This window comes from Glycine max, chromosome 17 (assembly GCF_000004515.6).
Source record: "Glycine max cultivar Williams 82 chromosome 17, Glycine_max_v4.0, whole genome shotgun sequence".
NCBI lineage: Eukaryota > Viridiplantae > Streptophyta > Magnoliopsida > Fabales > Fabaceae > Glycine > Glycine max.
Window position 1 is genome coordinate 4,550,964 of NC_038253.2, and position 21,726 is coordinate 4,572,689.

Here is a 21,726-nt window from a genome sequence, read left to right on the forward strand (position 1 = left end):
TAGGACATGTTGATGCTAAACGTGCTTGCTTTGTCGATCCATGGAAAATGTGAACATGAATGGGAACGTTCTAATTTTATTGAATAAGTTAATCATAGAATAGCTTCTAAAGCCCTGCTGCAAGGTCAGCTGGTAGCAGTGTTTAGATTTTCGTTGGAAAAAACTCGGAATTATAATTGACAGACTTTTGAAAATTTTACATAAAATACCTAGAAAGATAAACCTTGTGGTGAAGTGTTAGTTTAGATCTCCTAAACTTTTAACTAAAATCTAAACAGTCCATTATTAGATTTGATCCCCACGACTTGAGAAACAGACTTAAATTATATTTGAGCAAATAATTTGATTAAGCATTATTTAGTAAATTTAATAACAGGAAAGTTATATATTACGAAAAATTGTTAAATAATCAAAATAGATATTTCAATAAATCAAAAAAATTAGCGCGAGACTGTTTTCTCTTAACCAGACATCTCAGATTCCATCTATTTTAGTATTAAATTAATTTTGAAGTATATAAAATATTTTTAGTTACTGGTTACAACCATACTCACGAGTCACTGGATTATTGTCTTCTTACTGTCTTAAATATAATGATGGTTGGTGTACTTGTTCCATCTATGAGTATGTTTGTTTTAAGGTTCAAAATCCTTTAAACGGACGTTCAACTAAAAATTGAAATTTGTAATTTCTTACAAAACTGAACTTTGGAACGTGTGCCAACGTGATGAAATGTTGGAACAAACACACGTAGTTTTTCATGTCTTATTGAAAGTTGTTTCTTATCAGTTACTACTGCTTGGAAAACGTCTTTCCAATGCTGCTTATTTGACGACAAGTTAAACGCTTACAAATTATTATATATTTTTTAAATATTATGTACTGTTTGATTTGTTTTTTGCTGAGGGATTTGTTTTTTGCAGCTGGTACTCTCAATATATTATTCAAATCGATAAACAGAAAAAAAAAAATCTAATTTTGATAGCATATTAAAGTGAAGTAAAGACATCTCAAATGTACCCTTAAAAATAGATTTATAAAGAAGTGATTTATTCAATTATATAAACACTTATGATGATGGTAGTTAAGCAACTCAATGTAAGACTCACAACAACTATTACTAATTATGGTCATCAATTTCTCATTAGCAACTTATACTTTTTTGACCAGTGACACTAATTTGAGGGAAGATATTAATTAATAAGGAAATAGTAATATATATGTTGTGGTTTTTTACGTTAACAAGGAAATAACTGTATGTATTTAGAATTCCTAATTTAACTTCTACAAATCAAGAAATATTATAATATTTTTTCTTACGGGAGGAAAATAGAATGAAATTAAAGAACCATAAAGCCAAATTTCTTGACAAAAACAATACCTTTCTAATGGAAACAAAAAAGAACTTTTCAAATGTACTACCTGATCTGCTATAGTTATTTTTTAAAAAAGAAAAATAAAAATTAGCTTTCAAATTATTGTCGGCTAAAATTGATAGTAACTGTTAATGCATTGAAGTGTAGTTATTTAATATATATATTAGGTATGAGTCATAATCTGTTTCCATAAAATGGAAAAGAGTATATATCTATGAGACGGTAAAGTCAAATATTATTTATAGACACCCCTGTGGACGGTGATGAGGTTCATGGCAAAGGCTTATCCATTGATACGCCGACTCTGATTCTGATAAAAACAGCACTTATTCAAATATTCAGCTTAGCAATTTTCAGTTCATTCAGTTGTGATTTCTTCAAGACAAGTTGCAAATACATAGTTACATACATACATGCATGGTAAGTACACATTCCGCTTCTGAGTAAGAAATATATATACAGAGAGAGAGAGAGTGAAGTGTTGTTGTCTTCTCTTGATCGATCATCTCTGGGCGTTGTGGTGTATAGGAGACAAAAATAGTGCTCGCAAGGCCATTCTCGCTAGAGAGCGAATCAGACCCAGATGCAAATTATAAAGCTCCAAATATTTTGCGGCGCATATTAAGTCTCTTCAGTAATGTGCGCCCAGGATCTGATGTCTCTTGCTTCAAGGCAAGTAATGTTTAATGTTTAATGTTTAGTTTCAATCATTTTATCAACATCCTTTCTTTCCTGATGTTATTATTGATTAAAATTTATTAAAAAATATAAAATCATTAAAATCGTATTTGGTTACTAAGAAATAGAGTCGAAATTAGAAGAAAGAGAGGATGGAAAAGTGAGGAAAAGACTTTCTTTTTTGTAACATCTGTAAAAATAGGCAAGAAATTAATGTTTAAAAATATTTATGGGGCTCAAGGTTTTCAGGTTCACTCAAGATAGCATGGAAATCTTGAGTCAACCCCTTTTACAAAACTGGCCCGCGTCCTTCTGCTACTCATTTGTAGCTCGAATTCTCGTATGGTTCGTTGTGTACAAGGCATGAGTTAACCGATTATGTGGAGGAGCATAATCAATTATAAGTTAAACATAATAAATTATGTACATTAAGCGATTATGTGTAAGCTAAGTGTAACAATAATTTATTATGCAGAGATACGCAAAGCAACAAAAAAAAATATTAATGTTAAAAGGATAAAATTATATTTTTGTTAATATTATAATTTCCTTCTTTTCTTTCAAACCATATAATCTCTTAATTTTATTTTCAGGATATATATATATTTCTTTTGATCAGATTTTTTACCTACCTATTTTCAGTCAGATTTTTCTCATCTTTATCGAACACAACACAAAGTAAATAAGATATGAAACTCATTTTTTTTATAATTTTGAATAAATTTTAACCCTTAAGAGAGCATAAAAATTAAGTAAAAATAATTGGTGGGTGCAGCTGCCACCTGTGTTCAACATGCCGAAGTCAGAGCTTCAGTGCTACGGGGAGTGTGTATATTCCACAGCGTTAGACATGCTAAGCAACATCAACAGAGGCAACACACCATTGGATAGACTCATATCTGTTGTTGCATGGAGCATTTCTACCGTACGCCCCCTATGGTTTGGTGTTGCTCCCTACAATCCCACTCTTGGTGAGACTCATCATGTTTCCAAAGGAAACCTCAATGTCTTACTCGAACAGGTACGCACAGTACTATATATATGTTTTTTCATTTTAATTACTTTGACCTCAAAATTACGCTTAAGTACTAATTACTTTATCATGCCATGACCTGGTGGCAATTAATTAATCTCCATACATGCATGCATGCCATGTTAATTTTGTTCTCAGGTTTCACATCACCCTCCGGTATCTGCTCTCCATGCCACCGATGACAAGGAAAACATAGAAATGATATGGTGCCACTCTACTGTTCCAAAATTCACAGGTAATAAAATTCTTCAACATATATATCTTCTTTGATAAAATAAATATATCAATTTTTGATTTTCTATTTTATATATATATATATATATATATATATATATATGCTCTTCGAAATCCTTTCCCATTTTTGTTGCTTCAATTGATTTAGAGCATGAATGTTCTAAATTTCTAATGTTCTGGGACACAAAAACTTAATTTGAATTAAAATTATTAACAAAAATACTTATACATAAAAATAAAAATAAAATAAAAAAACAAATAAGCAGGTACTTCAGTTGAAGCTCACGTGCATGGCAAACGGCAGCTGAAGCTCCACAATCATGGAGAGACCTATGAAATGAATGCTCCTAATCTCCTTATCAGAATTTTTCCAATCCCTGGGAATGATAATGTTGGCGATGTCAGTATCCGGTGCCTAGAAACTAACCTTGTGGCAGAATTAAGCTACATAAGCCAATCTTTCTTTCGGTTTGGGACAAATCGGAGACAGATTAAAGGAAAGATCATTGATTCATTGTCTGCCAAGCTTCTGTATAAAATTGAAGGTCATTGGGATAGGTACCTACCTCACTTTAATTTGATGTTTATTAGTTACATATATATATATGACATTAGAAAGCTTAGCTTTTTCTTTTTTTTTTTTTTTTTACAGTTAATTGTGTCTCTATAATTTTTGTTTTGTTTAAAAAAAGAGAGTCCAACTCTAGGACAAAGAGTTTATAACAATTCATCAACATTGTTCAACTAATTGAGTGAAATTTTTTGTGTGTGTGTGTATTATTTAGATTATATGTTCCTAATCCAATAAACTGCACTGTTGCAGTACTGTAACAGTGAAGAATACAGACAATGCAGAAGTAAGAGTGATATACGATGCAAATGAAGTTATTTCAGGACTCCAAGCTCCTATTGTCATGGATCCGGAGGTAATAAATTAATATATACTTCACTTGCTTGTGTTAGTATCAACAATTAAAAATGAAATTAATTAAAATGTTGTGTTTAATTTATGCATATGTAAGGAAACATCCTTTTGTCAATTTTTATTTTTAAAAATGTGAATGTGCATATCTTTCTTAGATTACAATAAGATTGTGTTGTTCTTTATCAGAGTGTGTGGCCAACAGAAACCACTCTTGTTTGGAGTGAGTTGAGCCAAGCCATCGTGAACAAAGACTGGGAAAAAGCAACAGAAGCAAAGAAAACAGTGGAGGAAAGACAAAGGGAGCTCCAAAGAGAAAGAGAGTCAAAAGGGAAAACTTGGATTCCTAAACACTTTAGAGTGTCTTATAGCAAAGAAGAGGGTTGGGACTGTTCACCAATTCAAAAGTCAGTCCCAAACGCCCCTATCGTCACCTTGTAATGTGCTAATTATATATGTATGGTTTATGTGTGCTAATTATATATGTATGGTTTATGTGTTTGAGTAAGTGTTAATAAAATTGATTATGAAATGATGTGATTTATATGTTTGAATATTTTTATTATGAAATTATAGCAGTAATAAAAATTATTATTAAAAAAATAATCTTAATGATGTATTTTATTATTTAATTATTATTATTTTGTGAAATTTACCTTTTTAATTTTTTTTAATTTACTTAAATTTTTAATTTTTACATATTTTATCACTTGGACTTTTTTTTTGGCTCATGACAGTGGAGGTGATTATGCAAGCGGGTGAAATTTAATTTCTAGTACCAAACATGTTTAGGGAGTTATCAGTACAGTAGATAAGCATACCAGCATCTTTTACATTTGGAGGGACAAAAGACTGCATAAAATTTACAAAATGAAATGTGGCGCGTTTATGTCAATCCAAAAAACGCAGTATTTGTGCAGTGTTGACGCACAGAAATAGATCGGTAAAATATATATGTACATGCATTAAGCTAGATCAACTAGAAGTGAGGGCTGTTAGTCTGCATGAGGGAAAACCAGATTAATGACTTCATTTCATGTCATGTGATATCAATTATTAGGTGCATGCTTATTGTCGCCAACCAGCTTGCTTTTGAATCTAGGGATGGTTGCTATTGGTATATAAACCTTAAACTTATTTGTTTGCTCAGAATTTATGGTACAATAATCAACTTATAAGATTGACTAATATAAGTTCAATAGTATACTATATATATATCAACACCTATATAAATTAGGTGAAGGATTCCTAAAATATTTGAGCATGAAAAAAATTGAAGCTTGTAGTTAGATTTCATTGCTGAACAGCAGAATAACATTTTTATGGCTGGCTTCTAATTTTAAACCCTCATCATGATCATATATATCACGATATACTTTTTTTGTTGTTGTTGTTAAATGATCTGTACTCAATTTGAACGCTTTAAGCCTATAACTTAAGTAGCTATGAGTAAATTAAAAAAACTAAATATATATTATGATTAAAAAAAAAGTTTCCGTAAGGTTCATACCGATCCTTTACACATACAATATTTTACTAGCTGGTGCATAACTAATATGCACTGTATAGTTCGGAGCAATAAATTTTAACTTAGTTTGTTAGCACCTATACAAAAATTTGGCACTAAGCTACTAGCTAATAGACCCTATATGGTGCCTAAAAAAACAAGTCAACCCTTGTGTTTATGTGTCGCAAACGCAGAACCAGCACAACCAGAGAGTCTTTAGATTTTGACAAAATTTATTTGACAGCAATTGATTTTGAAAGAACTGATATTAAAAATATTAATTCGCTTAAAAATTATATATATTTTAAAAGTTAGTCTATAAGAATTGATTTTGTTTGGATAGCAAAATAATATCACTTTTAAAGTTTGATATAAATATATTTTGGATAGTAAATAATTTTGTTGTGTTTATGCTATGAAATTGTCTAAATTTTAAAAATGAATTTTTTTTTTGAAAAACAATTAAAGCTTATAAATGGTCAATAATGGTGAAGTTACATATTGCAAGAGAAAAGAAAATGTAATAGGAGATATATCTAATATTGAAGAGTAGGGAGATATCTGTCTGCATCCTCATTTACTTGCATCATGTGCCTTCATGTTGAAAATTATAAAACAAAAAAATTATTTTAAGTTTCGTTAAAGTTAGAAATTATTTTCTGTAATAACCAGATACAAATTAATTGTACCAAACAACATATAATTAGAATTAGAAGCTTCAACTTTGTAAAGTACTACGTTTAATTCTATCATCACCTATCAACTTTGTTTTATCACAATTGTGAATTGTCGCCCCGAGAAAATGCAGCTAGCTAGTCCACTCCAACGAAAAAATCTCTATACAAACGCCGCTTAGTTAGAGATGAATCTTCTCCGTTCCCCATTGATTCCACTCACAAACAAAGTGCACAATTCATCCTTGAGGGTTCGCACAAGCAACCATAAACAAAAACAATAATGATAAGTAGGATTAATTCTTATAAATCAATTTTATAAAATTGAATTAAACCTAAAATTTATTTTTTTAAATTGTATCAGAGTCTATCATAATAAATGATTTTAGGTCTATTGGGTCATCTATTATCTTTTAGTCCTTCAAATTTTACACTATAAATGTTTAATGTTAAAGATTTTTAAATTGACATGCAATCATTATTTTACAACTTAATTGTATAGGATTAAGTTATAGCTTAAACTCACTTTCTAATAATAGAAAGCGAAAAGTTTTCATTAAAAATGGACATTAATACACATTTATACGGTCTTTCTAGAGTGAATTTCAATAATAAAAAATTACTTAACCAACCTATAAAGATACTAGATAGCAAAATTCTAATACTGTAATAATTACTGTAAGGGGTGTAATAGACTAGTATACTTGTAGCTATTTGAAGTAATACTAACTAATCACGTTCAATTCTCTCCAAAGACACACTTTTTTTTATTTATTTTTTATCATACACACTATTTTTATTTTTAAGTCCATCTCCGATGCATGTAACAGTGACAGTACGTGCCGTGCATTTAATTTTACAGTTCTATTGATGGTAAACCCAATTAATTCACTTTCAACTTCCAACAAATATTGGCCTTACCTTAAATGATCAATGCCAGTTTACTTTTCTTTTCTTCTTCACAGAATAGTAGAATACTACATATACTTAAACCTCTTGATAGTTAGGACATACTCTATCTCTTGGTGATACTACATATATAGCTTCGTTTCGCCGCTTTCGCGATAACTTGATGTTCATAAAAGAAAAAGGAAAAATTATGTGATTATAAAGTTCTAAACCCTGGCAGGTTTATATATTCTTAATTTCTCTCAGAAAGAGAACTCAGCGAGGTTCTGTACACATGTACAGTACCCCCTGTCCCACTGAGCAAAGGCTTTTTCTCCTTTGACACAACTTTGATAAAAAAAATCTGCACTGCACTGTTTCATTCAGCTAGCTAGCTTCTCATATATACCAATTGTGTGACTGTTCATCAAAAGTTTCAGATAAATGGTACGTGCATATTCTGATTCACTCTCTCTACATCTTTTCTGCGCATCCGTACGTGAATTTTTATTTATTCATATATATATATATATATATATATATATATATATATATATATATATATATATATATATATATATATATATATATATATATATATATATATATATATATATATCCTTTCCAAAGTCTTGATATTTTCCGGCACTTTAAAATCAACAGAAATAAAACAGTATTTTGAGAATACCTATAATCTCTACTAGTACTAAGATGCATCAAGAGAATACTTTTATCTTGTGCACAACCCCATGTGTGGAATACTACTATGTACACAACAGAGGCTCTTAATGTAATAAGTTTCCAAGCCATGGAATTGCAACTTGTGCAGAATCCAATGTATCTTTTCGATTAACACTTAATAAAGAAATATATTACTTGTCAATTACCACTTGGGTTTGAATGTACGTAATTTAACAAATAAAAAACATGCTGGTAAATTTTTAAGAAATCATTTTAGGCTTCACTTTGGATTTGCTTTGTAATTTATTTATTTTTTTGGATAAACCAAAGATTTTATTTAATCCAAGTGAATACAAGATGAAAAGACCAACGAAAATGAATACAAAACCTGTCACATATATATCTCCCCTTTACTGTAACCTCATCGTAGACATGCATCTTAGTTCCAAAATGGCTTCCACATATGTTGTATATGGTTATTATAAAGCACTGCTATATATGTGTTACTGATGAGCATGCTGCGGAATTAGAAAACCAACAGGATAAGGAATAATTTTAATTACCTTCACCATGCATAAATGATTTACTTAATATCCAATTAATTATGTACCCTTCAAAATGTGTGAATTCCTCAAAAGCCATATTGACCATAAAATAGCAAACCATCTCACTTGCCAAAGTGGTTGCTTAATTTTTCTGGTTACTGTAAACATGTTAAGTTACTAATACTAAATCAATATTTAAGTGCTCAGTTACATGTTACAAATATTCAAGAACAGACCAATACTAAGCCACACTTTTAATGTTTGCTGTTGTAGTAATATTAAGAGCACGGTTGCATCTTAACATTAATTCAATTTTCAAGAACAGACAAATATTAGTCACTTGCTTCTTACCTAGGAATTTAAATGCTTATTATTATATATTATTATGGTCGGAAGGAAATGCTCGTTTCATGTGTAGTTGTTGGTCTTATTTTTCTCTTGATTGAATTGGTTTATGTACGAATTACGATGATATATATGTGGACATAAGAAAATAAAAATCGCAACGCCCATTAATGCATGTCCCACTTTGGGATGAGTTGTTGAATGCTTCTTTGTCTGTCTTTTTCGTTCTTATTTTTAGGGCACTCTTTTATTCCTATTTTGGTTATTTCTTTTATTTCAATGTTTCTTTCTTTTCTTTTTGCTATTCTTTTTCTTTAGTATATTTATTTTTTTTATAGGGAAAAATATTTAATTACATTAACATAGAAGCACAAGCACTGCCATAATACACCAAGACAAAAGATAAAAAGGAAACATAAATCCTTCTTCACAAACATAAACCCTTCTTTAGTATATTCATAAATCATATATAACAAAATTGATTTCTCATTTTTAAAAAAGAAATTATTTCTACACAGTTTTTTTGTTTCATAATTGTTACACGTCATATTTATTTTATAAGATTATCTTTTTAGAAATTTACAATAACTAATATATTTCCTTGTTTATTTAATTATTAATTTAAAGAATTTTTAAATTTTGTTAATTAATACTCAAATTACTTCAATTAACACTGGACCTAATGGAATACTTTTAATTTGTTAATATTTAACAATTAATTAATTTTTAAATTATTTTAATAATAAAAAATCTAAATTCATTTATTTTTATATTTAATTTTTGAATCACCGGTAAAACAATATCTCATTAATTAAATTATCTTTTAAAATATTTTTACTTATATTTTATTATATTTAAAATACTCACGTGACGTCGACACACAAATATTATTTTTATCGATGTATATTAATTGTTAGATTATTATTTTCTTATTAAGACAAGGGATCGACACACGGATACTTATATTAGCGTAGTTAAATGTTAATGCAATAAACGTTTGAAGCTTTGAAAAATATAGGAAAGAGGCCGAGGGTTGAATTGACATTTAGAGTTTCATGATTTATATATATATATATATATATATATATATATATATATATATATTGTCTTTTCTTTCTAACGTAGAAACTAAAGGAACGTGTCCTGTCCGCTAACCGATAGTATTTCTTAAAACTGTCACATCAATTAGTTTCTTTCCTTTTTAGCTAACTTGCTTAGTTGCCCTTTCAACTTCAGCTTCTCTATTTGTTCTTCCCTTCACCAATGTCACTAAAATTCTTATTCAAGTGCTTAATTAAAGGCTTTGTATTTTCGCTTTCGTAGAATCTCAATTGTATGAGCTGCAGCTCTACTTGAGCTTCAGTGGCTTTTTAATATCTCAATCAGATGAGTAGCCGCAACCTTTGATGTTCTTCCTATATATACCTCCAATTCTCCTTTTTTTTCTTCATTTTTTAACATTAGTCTATAAAAATTCAAGGTAAAGAAACATATACTTTAAGTCTTTAAGTATAACACATGCTTTTAGTTTTTCTTTTGAATGGATAGGTTTATATATAGAAGGTTATTTAATGAAATTGGAGTTCTTAGAGCATTGTTGGCTTACGAAATTAATTTATCTCTAACAAAAAAATGAATGTTTTTTGAATCTAGTATATTTGCGCTATATATGTTGGTGCTTTGTTTTATGTGCTTTACAGCTTTTAAATGCGTGAAATTAGGATAAAAATTTAAGTAAATGTGTATGCTGAGCTGTGCAAACTTGTATTGTGGAATAGTGATTTCAAATTTTGATAGATGCACATATATATTAACTGAAAAAATTGTATATATTTGTATACATATTTGTTAACTATATGTATGAGTTGTCTTTTATTTCCATGCATGTATGACTAGTTTTATATGTGGATCAATGTGAGAAATTAATTATCACCCACATGAGTAGCTCGTTAATGTTTATGATGATATTCTGATGTGAATGATTTAATAACGATGTTAACATAATACCTGCCTGTGGGGGAGGGGGAGGGCTAGGGGAAAACATTTAATATTAAGATTGGTGTGTAGCATATTGATACACGTTTTCTCATATTTGACTCTATCGTCCAATATATAAGTCCACATTTGAATGATAAGAACTTGTAAACAAAGTTTGAATATCACATCACATGTCCTGCCTGAAAGAGGAGCTTGGCACCAATTTTAGATTTTTATTTTGATTTATACTAATAAGATATATACCAGGTCGACCACCACATTTTAAACTGAAATTTCAAGATATTAATTAAGTTAATGGGATCTTTGATCCTTATAGTTCTCTCAGAATCTATTATTTATCATTGTAAAATTTCTATCAACAAACTTAATTTTCATTTTAACAGATTCCTAAGTTAGCCAATGCCACACATACTTGTGATTGTGAAATATAATATAATGAAGTCTTCTTTGTGCGTTTTCTTGTAGGACACAAAAATTGTGCTCTCAAAACCATTATCACTTGAAGGCCAATCAGATTCCGATGAGCATTATGAAGCTCCAAATATTCTGCATCGCATATTAAGTCTCTTTAAGAATATGCGACAAGGATCTGATCTCTCATGCTTCAAGGCAAGTTATATAGAAATTAAATGATTTTGTTAAGAAAATTTTAGCATAAGAATGGTCTCCCAGTTAAAAGATAGGGAAAGCTTATGTTTTCTAAAATCAAGCAATAATTTATATATCCACTCCAACGAAAAAATTAATTACAAGTAAATCTGTAATTTATCATAAATGAAATATTGCCTTATTCCAATTGGTAAACTCTTTGGAGCTTAGAAATTGAAATGCTGATATTAAATAAATAAATAAAAGACACTTAAATCTTTATTTTTTTAATTTTCCGTCGTATTTATTCTATTTAATTCCTTAACTTGTGAATACTTAAACAAAGTTGTTTTCATTAATGAATATATTAGAATTATTCTAGAACTCAATTCACTTAGAAAGTGGGATTCATCTTAAAAAGCAAATTGAGAAGTCATAGTTCTAAGTTAAAAATGAATAATTAAGATTAAAACAATTATATACGGGTATGTATTTAATCACAAATTCAACTGTTAATTTTTCAACCAATAGATATCACTTTTTATTTTTAATAATTAAAATAAGGATTTGACATTGAAAAATGTACTTTAAAAGATAAAATATAATTAATTATTAATTAGAAAAAAAATGTGTGCCAAAGTGTGTGTGCGTGTTTTTATGAATACACTTCATTTTCCAAAATACAACTCCTCACCTTAAGTCAAATCCCTAAAATAAAAGCAAATTAATTTGGCTATTCTAATAGAACCATTGATAGGATAAAATGTTTGTTCTTAATTAAAACATTTTGGAGGCGGTTGCTTCTTGCACTCTCATTATAGCTTCTTGCACTTTCCTTTGCATTATAAATGTTTGTTCCAAAATACAAATCTCCAAAAGCTTTACCCATTGAACTCTGTTTGTGTCCAGATTTTGCCAAATCTTGTATTGAAATTCAGTTTTGCCTTGAACAAAAACATTTTGGGCCATTTACGTTCCTTAGCTGATAGTGCCCATGGCTTTGTTAGGCCCATATTTTTCATCACAATCCATAACCAATCGAAAATGATATTTACTTGTGGAATCTGTATTATTTCACAGCTGCCACCTGTGTTCAATATGCCAAAGTCACAACTACAGTGCTATGCAGAATCTGTATATTGCACATCATCAGATTTACTAAGCAACCTCAACAGTGGAAAGACACCACTAGATAGACTTATATTAGTTGTTGCATGGAGCATTTCTACCATACGTCCTCTAAGGTTTGGAGTTGCTCCCTACAATCCCACTCTTGGTGAAACTCACCATGTTTCCAAAGGAAACCTTAATGTCTTACTCGAACAGGTACTAAGTAACTAGGTTTTTTTATACCACTCTCACTTCGGCCTCAAAATTCTTAATTAAATACTTTATCAAGTCATGGCCTTGTGTTGTGGCACTGCACACCTTTTTCTGGTTTTTCGAAGATAATTGTTTTTTCAAAGATAATTGTAATTATTGTATTATAGGATTTGCATGCATGCTTTGTTTGCAGGTTTCACACCACCCTCCGGTATCTGCCCTTCATGCCACTGATGACAAGGAAAACATAGAAATGACATGGTGCCACTCTCCGATTTCAAAGTTCAATGGTAAAATTCTTCAGCACATATATATGGTGTGTCATAAAATAAAATTTAATTTATCTTTTATCTGGTAGGTTATTTTTTTATATCAACAAATATTAGTCGTTAGTTTTTTCTTTTATCTGATAGTACTACATGTCTAGATAGATTGTATCAATTGACACCATGTGTCAAACATCTTCCCATTCTTGTTTTTGCCTCAGTTGATGATTTGGAACATGGATGCTCTAATGTAGTGTTACTTACTTAAAACTTTGAATTGTAGTTAAAGAATTTACTTATGCATAACAAAACCAAATATGCAGGTACTTTAGTAGAAACTAAGGTGCATGGCAAACGGCAGTTGAAGCTCCAGAATCATGGAGAGACTTACGAAATGAGTTCTCCTAATTTGGTTATCAGAATTCTTCCAATCCCTGGGACTGATTGGGTTGGCAATGTCAGCATCCGGTGCCAAGAAACAGGCCTTGTGGCAGAATTAAACTACATAGGCCAATCTTTCTTTGGATTCAGGGCAGGTCGAAGACTTATTAAAGGGAAAATCTTTGACTCATTGTCTATGAAGATTCTATACAAAATTGAAGGCCATTGGGATAGGTATCTCTCTTTGAAGTTTTAGTAATTACTTATTTGTCATCTGAAAGCATAATTTTGGCTTTTTATATATTTTTTTTTTCATTTTAAAAAGCAGTGCTTGTCAATTGTTTACTTTCTTGATGTAATCCTAATCCTACAAAATGTTGCAGTACTGTAACAGTGAGGAATACTACTAATACAGAAGCAAGAGTGATATATGATGCAAAAGAAGTTCTTTCTGGACTTCAAGCTCCTATTGTCCAGGATCCAGAGGTAAATAATAACCATATATGCCCCTCTATTTTTCCACAAAGTATGGTCTTTCATTTTGTCTTCGTTTATGAAATCAAGTATCAAAAAGGAATTATACAACACTCTTTCCATAACTATGACCTTCATTAACAAAGCTTATTTTAAAGCAATATCCTTTTGTCAAATTCTCTTGCTGAAATTGTGAATGCATGTGAATGTCATCTAAGTTTGATATGAGATGTTGTTGTGCATCATATCAGAGTGTGTGGCCAACAGAAACAGCCCTTGTTTGGGGTGAGTTGAGCCAAGCCATTTTGAGCAAAGACTGGGAAAAAGCAAGAGAAGCAAAGAAAACTGTGGAGGAAAGACAGAGGGAGCTCTTCAAAGAAAGAGAGTCAAAGGGGGGAAATTGGGTTCCAAAACACTTCTTGGTGTCTTATAGCAAAGAAGGGGGTTGGGAATGTTCACCAATTCAAAAGTCAGTCCCAAAAGCCCCAATCGCCACCTTGTAAGAGCATGTTTGGTTTACGGTTACAAAATTATATTTGAGGCAAAAGTAATTTTGCTAACGAATGAGAGGACCCTTTCTTTTGTGTTATTTTACTTTTATCTATTGGATTTGCATTGGAACACATGCCACAACATTTCCGATTACAGACCAAACATACACCAATTTGCCAACTGTATCAGTATATTTCAAAGTGTTAGCACTATTTCTGTATGTTTTTAAAACTCATAAAGACAATCTGAAACTGTCAAAAGTCATCAATATATAGCTAGAGTGATCTGCTTGTTACAATTAAAGAGCAATAAGTCAACCACGTGTTATGAGTGATGAGCAGGAAAAGGAATATATTCATTCATCATAAAAGAGAAGCGCTTGCATATGAAATACTACAACTTTGGTTACCCAACTCCAACCATTTCATCAATCAATCATTTCCCGTCATTTGCGCTACCGAACAGTTATAGTACTATTTATTGCTAAAATAAATTAAACGCTAACTCGTGTATCATAGACACTAAAAAATTTGCAAGCTCCAGATTGTAACCCAAAAAATAAAGAATTTATTAGGATTTCAATAGCTGAACTTTCTTCTAACCCGTTTAAACCTGATTTATATTACTTATATATACAAATAAGTAACAAATAGTCCCACCGACGCACTAAATATTACTTAGTACAGAAGGTATCATAAATTGAATGATTTAACTCTTAAGTCTTAAACTTAGGAATTCAGCAAACAAGTTGAAAAGGGCCTCCAATTAAATAGATCACATGTTTCTGGACCCTGCACCTGCATAGATTGTTGGTTAAACATACCGCCTTAGGGTGGGACATACACACATATAGAGAGAGAATTAACTATACATTGCAAGATAAATCGTCTCTCATGCTTATAGCTCAATTGCTAATATATGTTGAGTTTACCGGAAAAGATTTAGATTCAATTCTCACAAAATACAACATTGGAGAGAAGAAAAAAATTTAAATGTGATTAAATTTCAAACTAACAATAAGTCTTATAATCGGTCTTAAGGACCGAAGTTTATAAAAATAATTCGGGATCACACCCAAAAATTAAATATCCTAATTATGTGATTACCAAAAAAAAACAAAGTTATTTGTCATATATCTTAAATAAGTTTTGGATTTGAAATCTACAATATCCAGCGCGTAATAATTGGTTACTAATATAAATATATCCCCAGAGACATTCGTAAGTACATCTTTGGAGAATCAGATACAAAAAATCTCAAATACATATTATGCAAGTCTAATTCTCCTGATCATAACATGAAAGGTTCAGCAAACTGAAACAATTGTCTCAATTTTTTATTTTTTTAAACAATCAATACACCGCCTTACATGTCTTAGTCCTATCTGGTTGCCTCAATCCAAGTTCTTGCAAAAATCATTAACTTTCTTGCAAATCCGATTCACTTCTCTTATGGAATGGCTTCTCTGTTATGGTGTCCAAGATAGGTTTCCAAGGTTGCACTTTACTAGGGCTTCTTCCTCCAATATTCATCAAACCAACACCATATTTCTCTGCCACCCCAACTCCACCAGGACTCCTGGAGGGTGAATTCCAAAATGTTTGGGTTTGGCTTGACAAAGGACCTGATTTGGCTATTGTGGTGAGTCTCTTTGCAAGGCCAGCCAGTTCCACCGGCGAAACATCGGCTTGTAGTACCGAGTATGGTAGCATGAAATACACTTGACCAGGTTGGAGGTTGGTGTCTCCATTCATTGATGTTGAGCATGGGGAAAGAAGCTGAGTGGAAGTGCAAACAAAGTGTTTTTTGGGGTATCCAATTACTTGCCTCACTGAAATTGGTTGATCAAAATCCTCTACATAACCATTGAGATGAACCACACGGATATTCTTCAATGTGGAGGATGAGTTACATGAAAAACAAGCCCCCATCTCTCTCGGTGTAGATGCTAAATGAATGAAAAAGTAGTGAACACTGATGCATGTGGCCTTATGTTTATTAGTATAAATAAGAAATAGTATATACAATAAACAAATGGGGTTTGACTTTGATGATTTAAACGATAAACGGATAAGTGCACACTTATTAATTAAGCCATTTAGAAATGAAATTGATGGGTTACCTAAGCCGTGCCTTTTCTGACCAAGTTGTTTGTTTTACTTCCTAGTTCTATTATTATTTTCATCCTAGATGCATGTTTTATGCATATCGAGAAAGTCAATAGATACATGTGAGAAAATAATAATTTTATAAAATTAATTTTTTTATTATTAATTTTTTTTTAATTTTACTATTTATCATTAATTAATATTATAAGAATATAAATAAAAATAATAGTTAATGTTATGTTAAAAAATTAAAATAATAATTATTTTAGAATCTATTTTTTCTCAATAATTATTATAGAATGGAGGGAGTATTATTTTTATTATTATTAGTGAGAAAATAGCCAAGTTGTTTGTCTTGATCAACTTGCAGCATCATTGACCCGAAAGACAAAAGCCCTCACATGCAGCCAACGATGTGTTAATTAATTTTGTTTTTATGGAGCGGTGTATTAATTCGACGATAATAACTAATAGAGTTTAATTAAAATCAGAAAGCTTAATTTCAGTGTTTTCAAACTAGAATGTTTCTAACCTAACCGGGAGAAATATGAAACAATCTCCACTGTCTCCATTTGAAGCGTTGAAACAATCCTATTAATGCATGAAGTGACAAGCCTAATAATAACGAGACTCTGTCACTTGCCTTATGAAAGAAACAACTTGCAAGTGGCAACTCTATTCACTGTATCTTTCTTTTCAATTTTTTGATAAAATTCTTTTAAATTAAGCTTGTCTCTAAAGTTCCAATAATTGCTCTTTTAAGTTAAACCTGTTTCCAAAGCAACTGCAGCTTATTCTTCATTTTTTTTATAGATCACTTGTATTTATCATGATAATCTATTCTGTTTGAATCAAATAGAAATAGAATCGCTCATAATTATAAATTACAGTTACAGTAAGTCAAATAAATCTTTAAGTTACAAATAGTTGCAAGAAAAAAACAATTGATGAAACTATGATGATTCGAAATACCTTATTGTAATTACGTTTGAGACCACAATTTAAAATCATGAACTACTATGAATAACAAAACAAACTGTTTTTCTAAAGTATTTATGGTAACTAGACATACACTCACAATTTATTAAAATTTAAAGATAAATGTTCTTACTTAGTGTACTTTGACAATATCTCTCTTTTTAATGAACGTGTTTGTGGCCCTGGCAAGGTCAGCAACTGTGTATTGAGTTGACTTACTCTTAAATCTACATACATGTTATGTTAGTAGAAGCTTGAAGGTGAAGATGAATTAAGTAAGGAAAAGGCGAAGCTGTTAGTATTAATTCTTGATGAATTCTCAAACCTCAAAAATGTTATTTCTTGTCTGTTATTTTTCCTTAAACATGTTATTTTCATTTTGCGATAAAGAAAATGTCGTCTTCAATGTCAACCGAAGATGTATGCCACCGTTTTATTGTATACTATAGTACAATACCCGTGCGTACGCGCAGGTAATACTGCTACCTACGCGTTAAAGAGAGAACTTGTGAGAGATGAAAAAAATAATATAATGGGTATTTAAGATTTAAAAATGAAGATTGGGGTGTCTTATAAAAAAAAAGGAGGTGCAATTAGCAGGTTTTTGTGGTAGAAGATAGTGGATATACCGTTATTATCGTTCCTCATAGCCCGGTGGCTCTCTCTCCTTCGATGAACAAAAAAACCAGTCACCTGTCTTAAGTCTTATCATCTCTCTTGCTTGCTCTCTTTTTAAAGAAATATATTGGATTGTCATTCTTAAAGATTTCTAAAGACTTTTTTGTGATAACTAAAAAGGGGAAGTGGCTTCTGCTTATAGAAGGCTTGGGTTATTTTAAAATTTAAGTCTTTTATTTTAATTTAATGATTAAGATAAATCATTCTCATTTTCACCCCAAAAAAAATCATTTTTATATGATACACCTTACATACCAGAACAAAGCTAGCTGGAACATTTGTTTTTTTTTATAATATGAGAACAACTAATCAATTATCTTATCAAAGTTAAAAATAATAAACTACTCAGATTAAAATACATCATCTGATCTTTTATAAGCAACAAATTATATGAAAAGAATCAAAGAAAATACTTAAAAATTCAAATTAAAATCTCATGTAAACATCAAATTTCTAAAAAAATATCAAACAAAAATCAAATATATAAAATATTTTAATTATCATGTCTTAAAATATATTAATTATTATGTATTCTTCTTCGATATTTTTATTAGCTCATTATTATCCTTACTATGATTATCATTATGACAGTCACATATCTTCTTGTGATTGTCAACACATTCATTATCATAGTTATTTTTTATGTCATTATCATCATCGTTATCACCTTAATGTTATCACTACACCATTGTGACCAACAACAGTCATAATAATAACAATCATAATCATAGGATTAACACATCATCACCAACGGTGATTAACAAGTGTATATCACTTTATGTCCAAAAAGGTTTTAAACAAATGAAGTTTTTAAAATAATTTTTTAAAAAATTATATGTGAGTGTTTTATTTGAATCTTTAATAATATTAACATTGTTGTTGCGACATTATTTAATGCTATTAATTGACCAGAGACTAGAGTTTAAAAAAAATATGTAGAGAATTAAAATCAAACCCCCTATTTTTATAAAAAGAAAAGGAAAAGGTCATTTAAGTCAAAATAATACTACAAAATGAAACATTAATGTTAGTTTCGAAAAAAACAAAAATGCTGCTTTCATTGGGCCAGCCGCCGCATGACTAAATTAAGGTCCAATACAAACTGATTTTCAACCTCGGAAATTTTAAATAACAGAATGGCTTGAAAAAAAAGGAAGTTTATGATAACGTAATAAACTATATAGAATAACATACCAGTATTTTTATCATTGTTTGACAGTAATGATATTTTTATCATTGTTTGACCATAGTGATTATTTTTATCATTATTAGACTATATCAATATTTTAAGGATAAAATATTTGGAATGCATTTTATAATATGAAAAAGACTCATTTTATTAAAAATGCATTTTATAATAGTTCTGACGAGGAAGAGAGAAGCAATCTGAATATCTGGCCTAAAAAGCCTAAAGCCCAGCACACTATGCATTTTAAAATGGGTTATAAATAGAAAGAACCTAGTTTGGGCTTGGCCTGGACCAGATCATAAAACAGAAACCCAAAATAAATAAAAGACAATAGAAATTAGAATAGTAAAATGATAAAATGTGAAGAGGTTCAATCGTAAGTGGCAAGCACAAGGTGTTGCTCGCTATTTCTTCCTTGCTTTTTTCTTTTTATTATTTTTTCCGTCATTCTAGCCCCATTGACCTACTCATAACCAGCCCAAGTGCCCAATGTGAATAATTTATTCGATCCAAATTATAGTACAAGCTCAATTAATTAATCTGAAATGCCTGAAGAAATTTTAGGCATTCAGCCCAACTTTAGGAAGCAAAAATATGTGGGCCATTGGCCCAAAGTTTCTTTTGTATTCTCTTTTCTGTATTAATTTATCGGGCGTGGCTTAGTTAGACTATTCTAATGTTAAAAAGATACATGGATAAAAGAGAATTGATATAATAAAATAAAAATAAATAAATGATAAAGTACAGTTTCCCACCTTTAATTCTTAATCCAAAATTTTTATCCTTATTTTTTTTTATTTTAGTTTTCACATTTTAAAAAATTTATAATTTTAGTTTGATTATTAATTTTTAATATTTTTTATTTTTATCCAATTGAATACTAAACCTAGTATTGATTTAATCTATCATAAAAAATAATTTAATTGACTAAAATATAAATAATAAATGTATACAAAATTAATAAGTAGACAAAAGTTACAGATTTTGAAAATGTGTAGACTAAAATTACAAAATAAAATAAACTAAAACCGTGAATCAAGAATTAAAAGAGACTAGAATAAATAAAAGAATCAAAGTTAGAATTTAGCATTAAATAAATGAACGAATAAACCAAATTGAGTATTAGTAATAATAGAAAAACATTATGTCAAAAAATAAAAATTGTGGAAATATCTCTGATCCAAAGTCCAAACACACAGATATTGAATAAAAGAAACATTTTTTTTATTTTAAAAAAACTTTAACACGCCTTTTATATTATTATTGTGACTAACATTTGACTACATCCACATTTGAGAGAGAACCTAGTGAATGTTCTACATTTGGATGAACACAAAACGAATATTTACCCTAAAAGTTAAGATATATTTTTAGTTAAAAAAAAAAAGAGAACAAAACATCGTCAACTACCTAATTGCATCAACTAGGAGGCTTGAAGGATTGTCCCTGAGCTTCCACGACTCACCAATTATTGCCCTTTCCTTAAACAATGTCAATGCCCTCCTGGAAGTTGTGTTCCAACTTAACATTCCAAAAAAGAAAAAAACCACCTTAACATTCCCAAAAAATCGTATATGCATGCTTGAAGATTATGTAAAGCCAAATTTCCATTTAAAAGCCACGCCACGAACGAGCTCAGCTTGAAGATTAGTGGAGTTTCTGATGAACCCAGTGCTGGCTAGTCAAATATTAGAAAGCTCAAAGTAAGTAGTTTTACTTAGTCTGAATTAGATTAATCAAATATTTAATATATTGTTCGGATATAGTAGACTTTACTTCTAAAGAAGTATAACTAGAAAGCAACTATAATGTGTGTATTTATGTGTTTTAGATGGAGTTAATACTTAATAGCACAAATAAGTCACGAAGTTGAAAATTATGGTCAGGAAGTGTGTATTTGTTTTAGGCTAATTCTACTTTTCGAAGAACATTCAACGCCAATCCTCCTCTCACAATGAATTTGCGCAGAAACTCAATTAAAAAATGATAAAAATAAGGACCTAGTTATATATTATATCTAATTAAAAATTCCCAAATAATTCAGTAACTTACTAATTCATTTAACCTAAAATTAACTAATCACAATTTTACACACACAAAAATTGTAGTCATACACCATAAAATTGGTTTGATTAATCACATACATGAGACATATATCCCGTACAAATGATGGTCAAAGTCAAAGTAGTGCCCACAGTTTACCATTATTTTTCTTCTTTTCTTGAGAATCACAGTTCACCAAATTAAGAATATAATAAATTGACCTAACGATCATAGAAAAGCTTAACTTTTGTTCATTATTAATAAGTCAAAGACGGATTATTTATTATGATGTTATTATTGATAGGACCTAACTTTTTAAATTTAT

At 30.1% G+C, this 21,726-nt stretch overlaps 2 protein-coding genes and 1 non-coding gene across 4 annotated transcripts; 2 read left to right on the forward strand and 1 right to left on the reverse strand.

The window, feature by feature from the left end:
• The first annotated feature begins 1,596 nt into the window (after positions 1-1,596).
• LOC100819769 (oxysterol-binding protein-related protein 4B) lies at positions 1,597-4,841 on the forward strand. Its single transcript, XM_006600424.4, has 7 exons — positions 1,597-1,796; positions 1,905-2,048; positions 2,830-3,075; positions 3,226-3,322; positions 3,588-3,879; positions 4,145-4,247; positions 4,433-4,841. The coding sequence occupies exons 1-7, from the start codon at positions 1,794-1,796 to the stop codon at positions 4,682-4,684; spliced, it is 1,137 nt and encodes a 378-aa protein (XP_006600487.1). The 5' UTR covers positions 1,597-1,793; the 3' UTR covers positions 4,685-4,841.
• A 2,610-nt stretch (positions 4,842-7,451) lies between these two features.
• On the forward strand, positions 7,452-14,708 carry LOC100527225 (oxysterol-binding protein-related protein 4B). 2 transcript variants are annotated; one of them, XR_419012.4, is made up of 7 exons: positions 7,452-7,759; positions 11,347-11,490; positions 12,550-12,795; positions 12,986-13,082; positions 13,382-13,673; positions 13,823-13,925; positions 14,165-14,708. It is a non-coding gene; the product is annotated as an oxysterol-binding protein-related protein 4B (transcript). The 2 variants fall into 2 exon arrangements; XR_005889415.1 differs by lacking the exon at positions 7,452-7,759 and adding an exon at positions 10,102-10,363.
• Positions 14,709-15,574: 866 nt separating this feature from the next.
• On the reverse strand, positions 15,575-16,495 carry LOC100775396 (uncharacterized). The gene has a single exon (XM_003550603.5). It carries the CDS (start codon positions 16,334-16,336, stop codon positions 15,824-15,826), a length of 513 nt encoding a protein of 170 aa, XP_003550651.1. The 5' UTR covers positions 16,337-16,495; the 3' UTR covers positions 15,575-15,823.
• Positions 16,496-21,726: the final 5,231 nt, after the last annotated feature.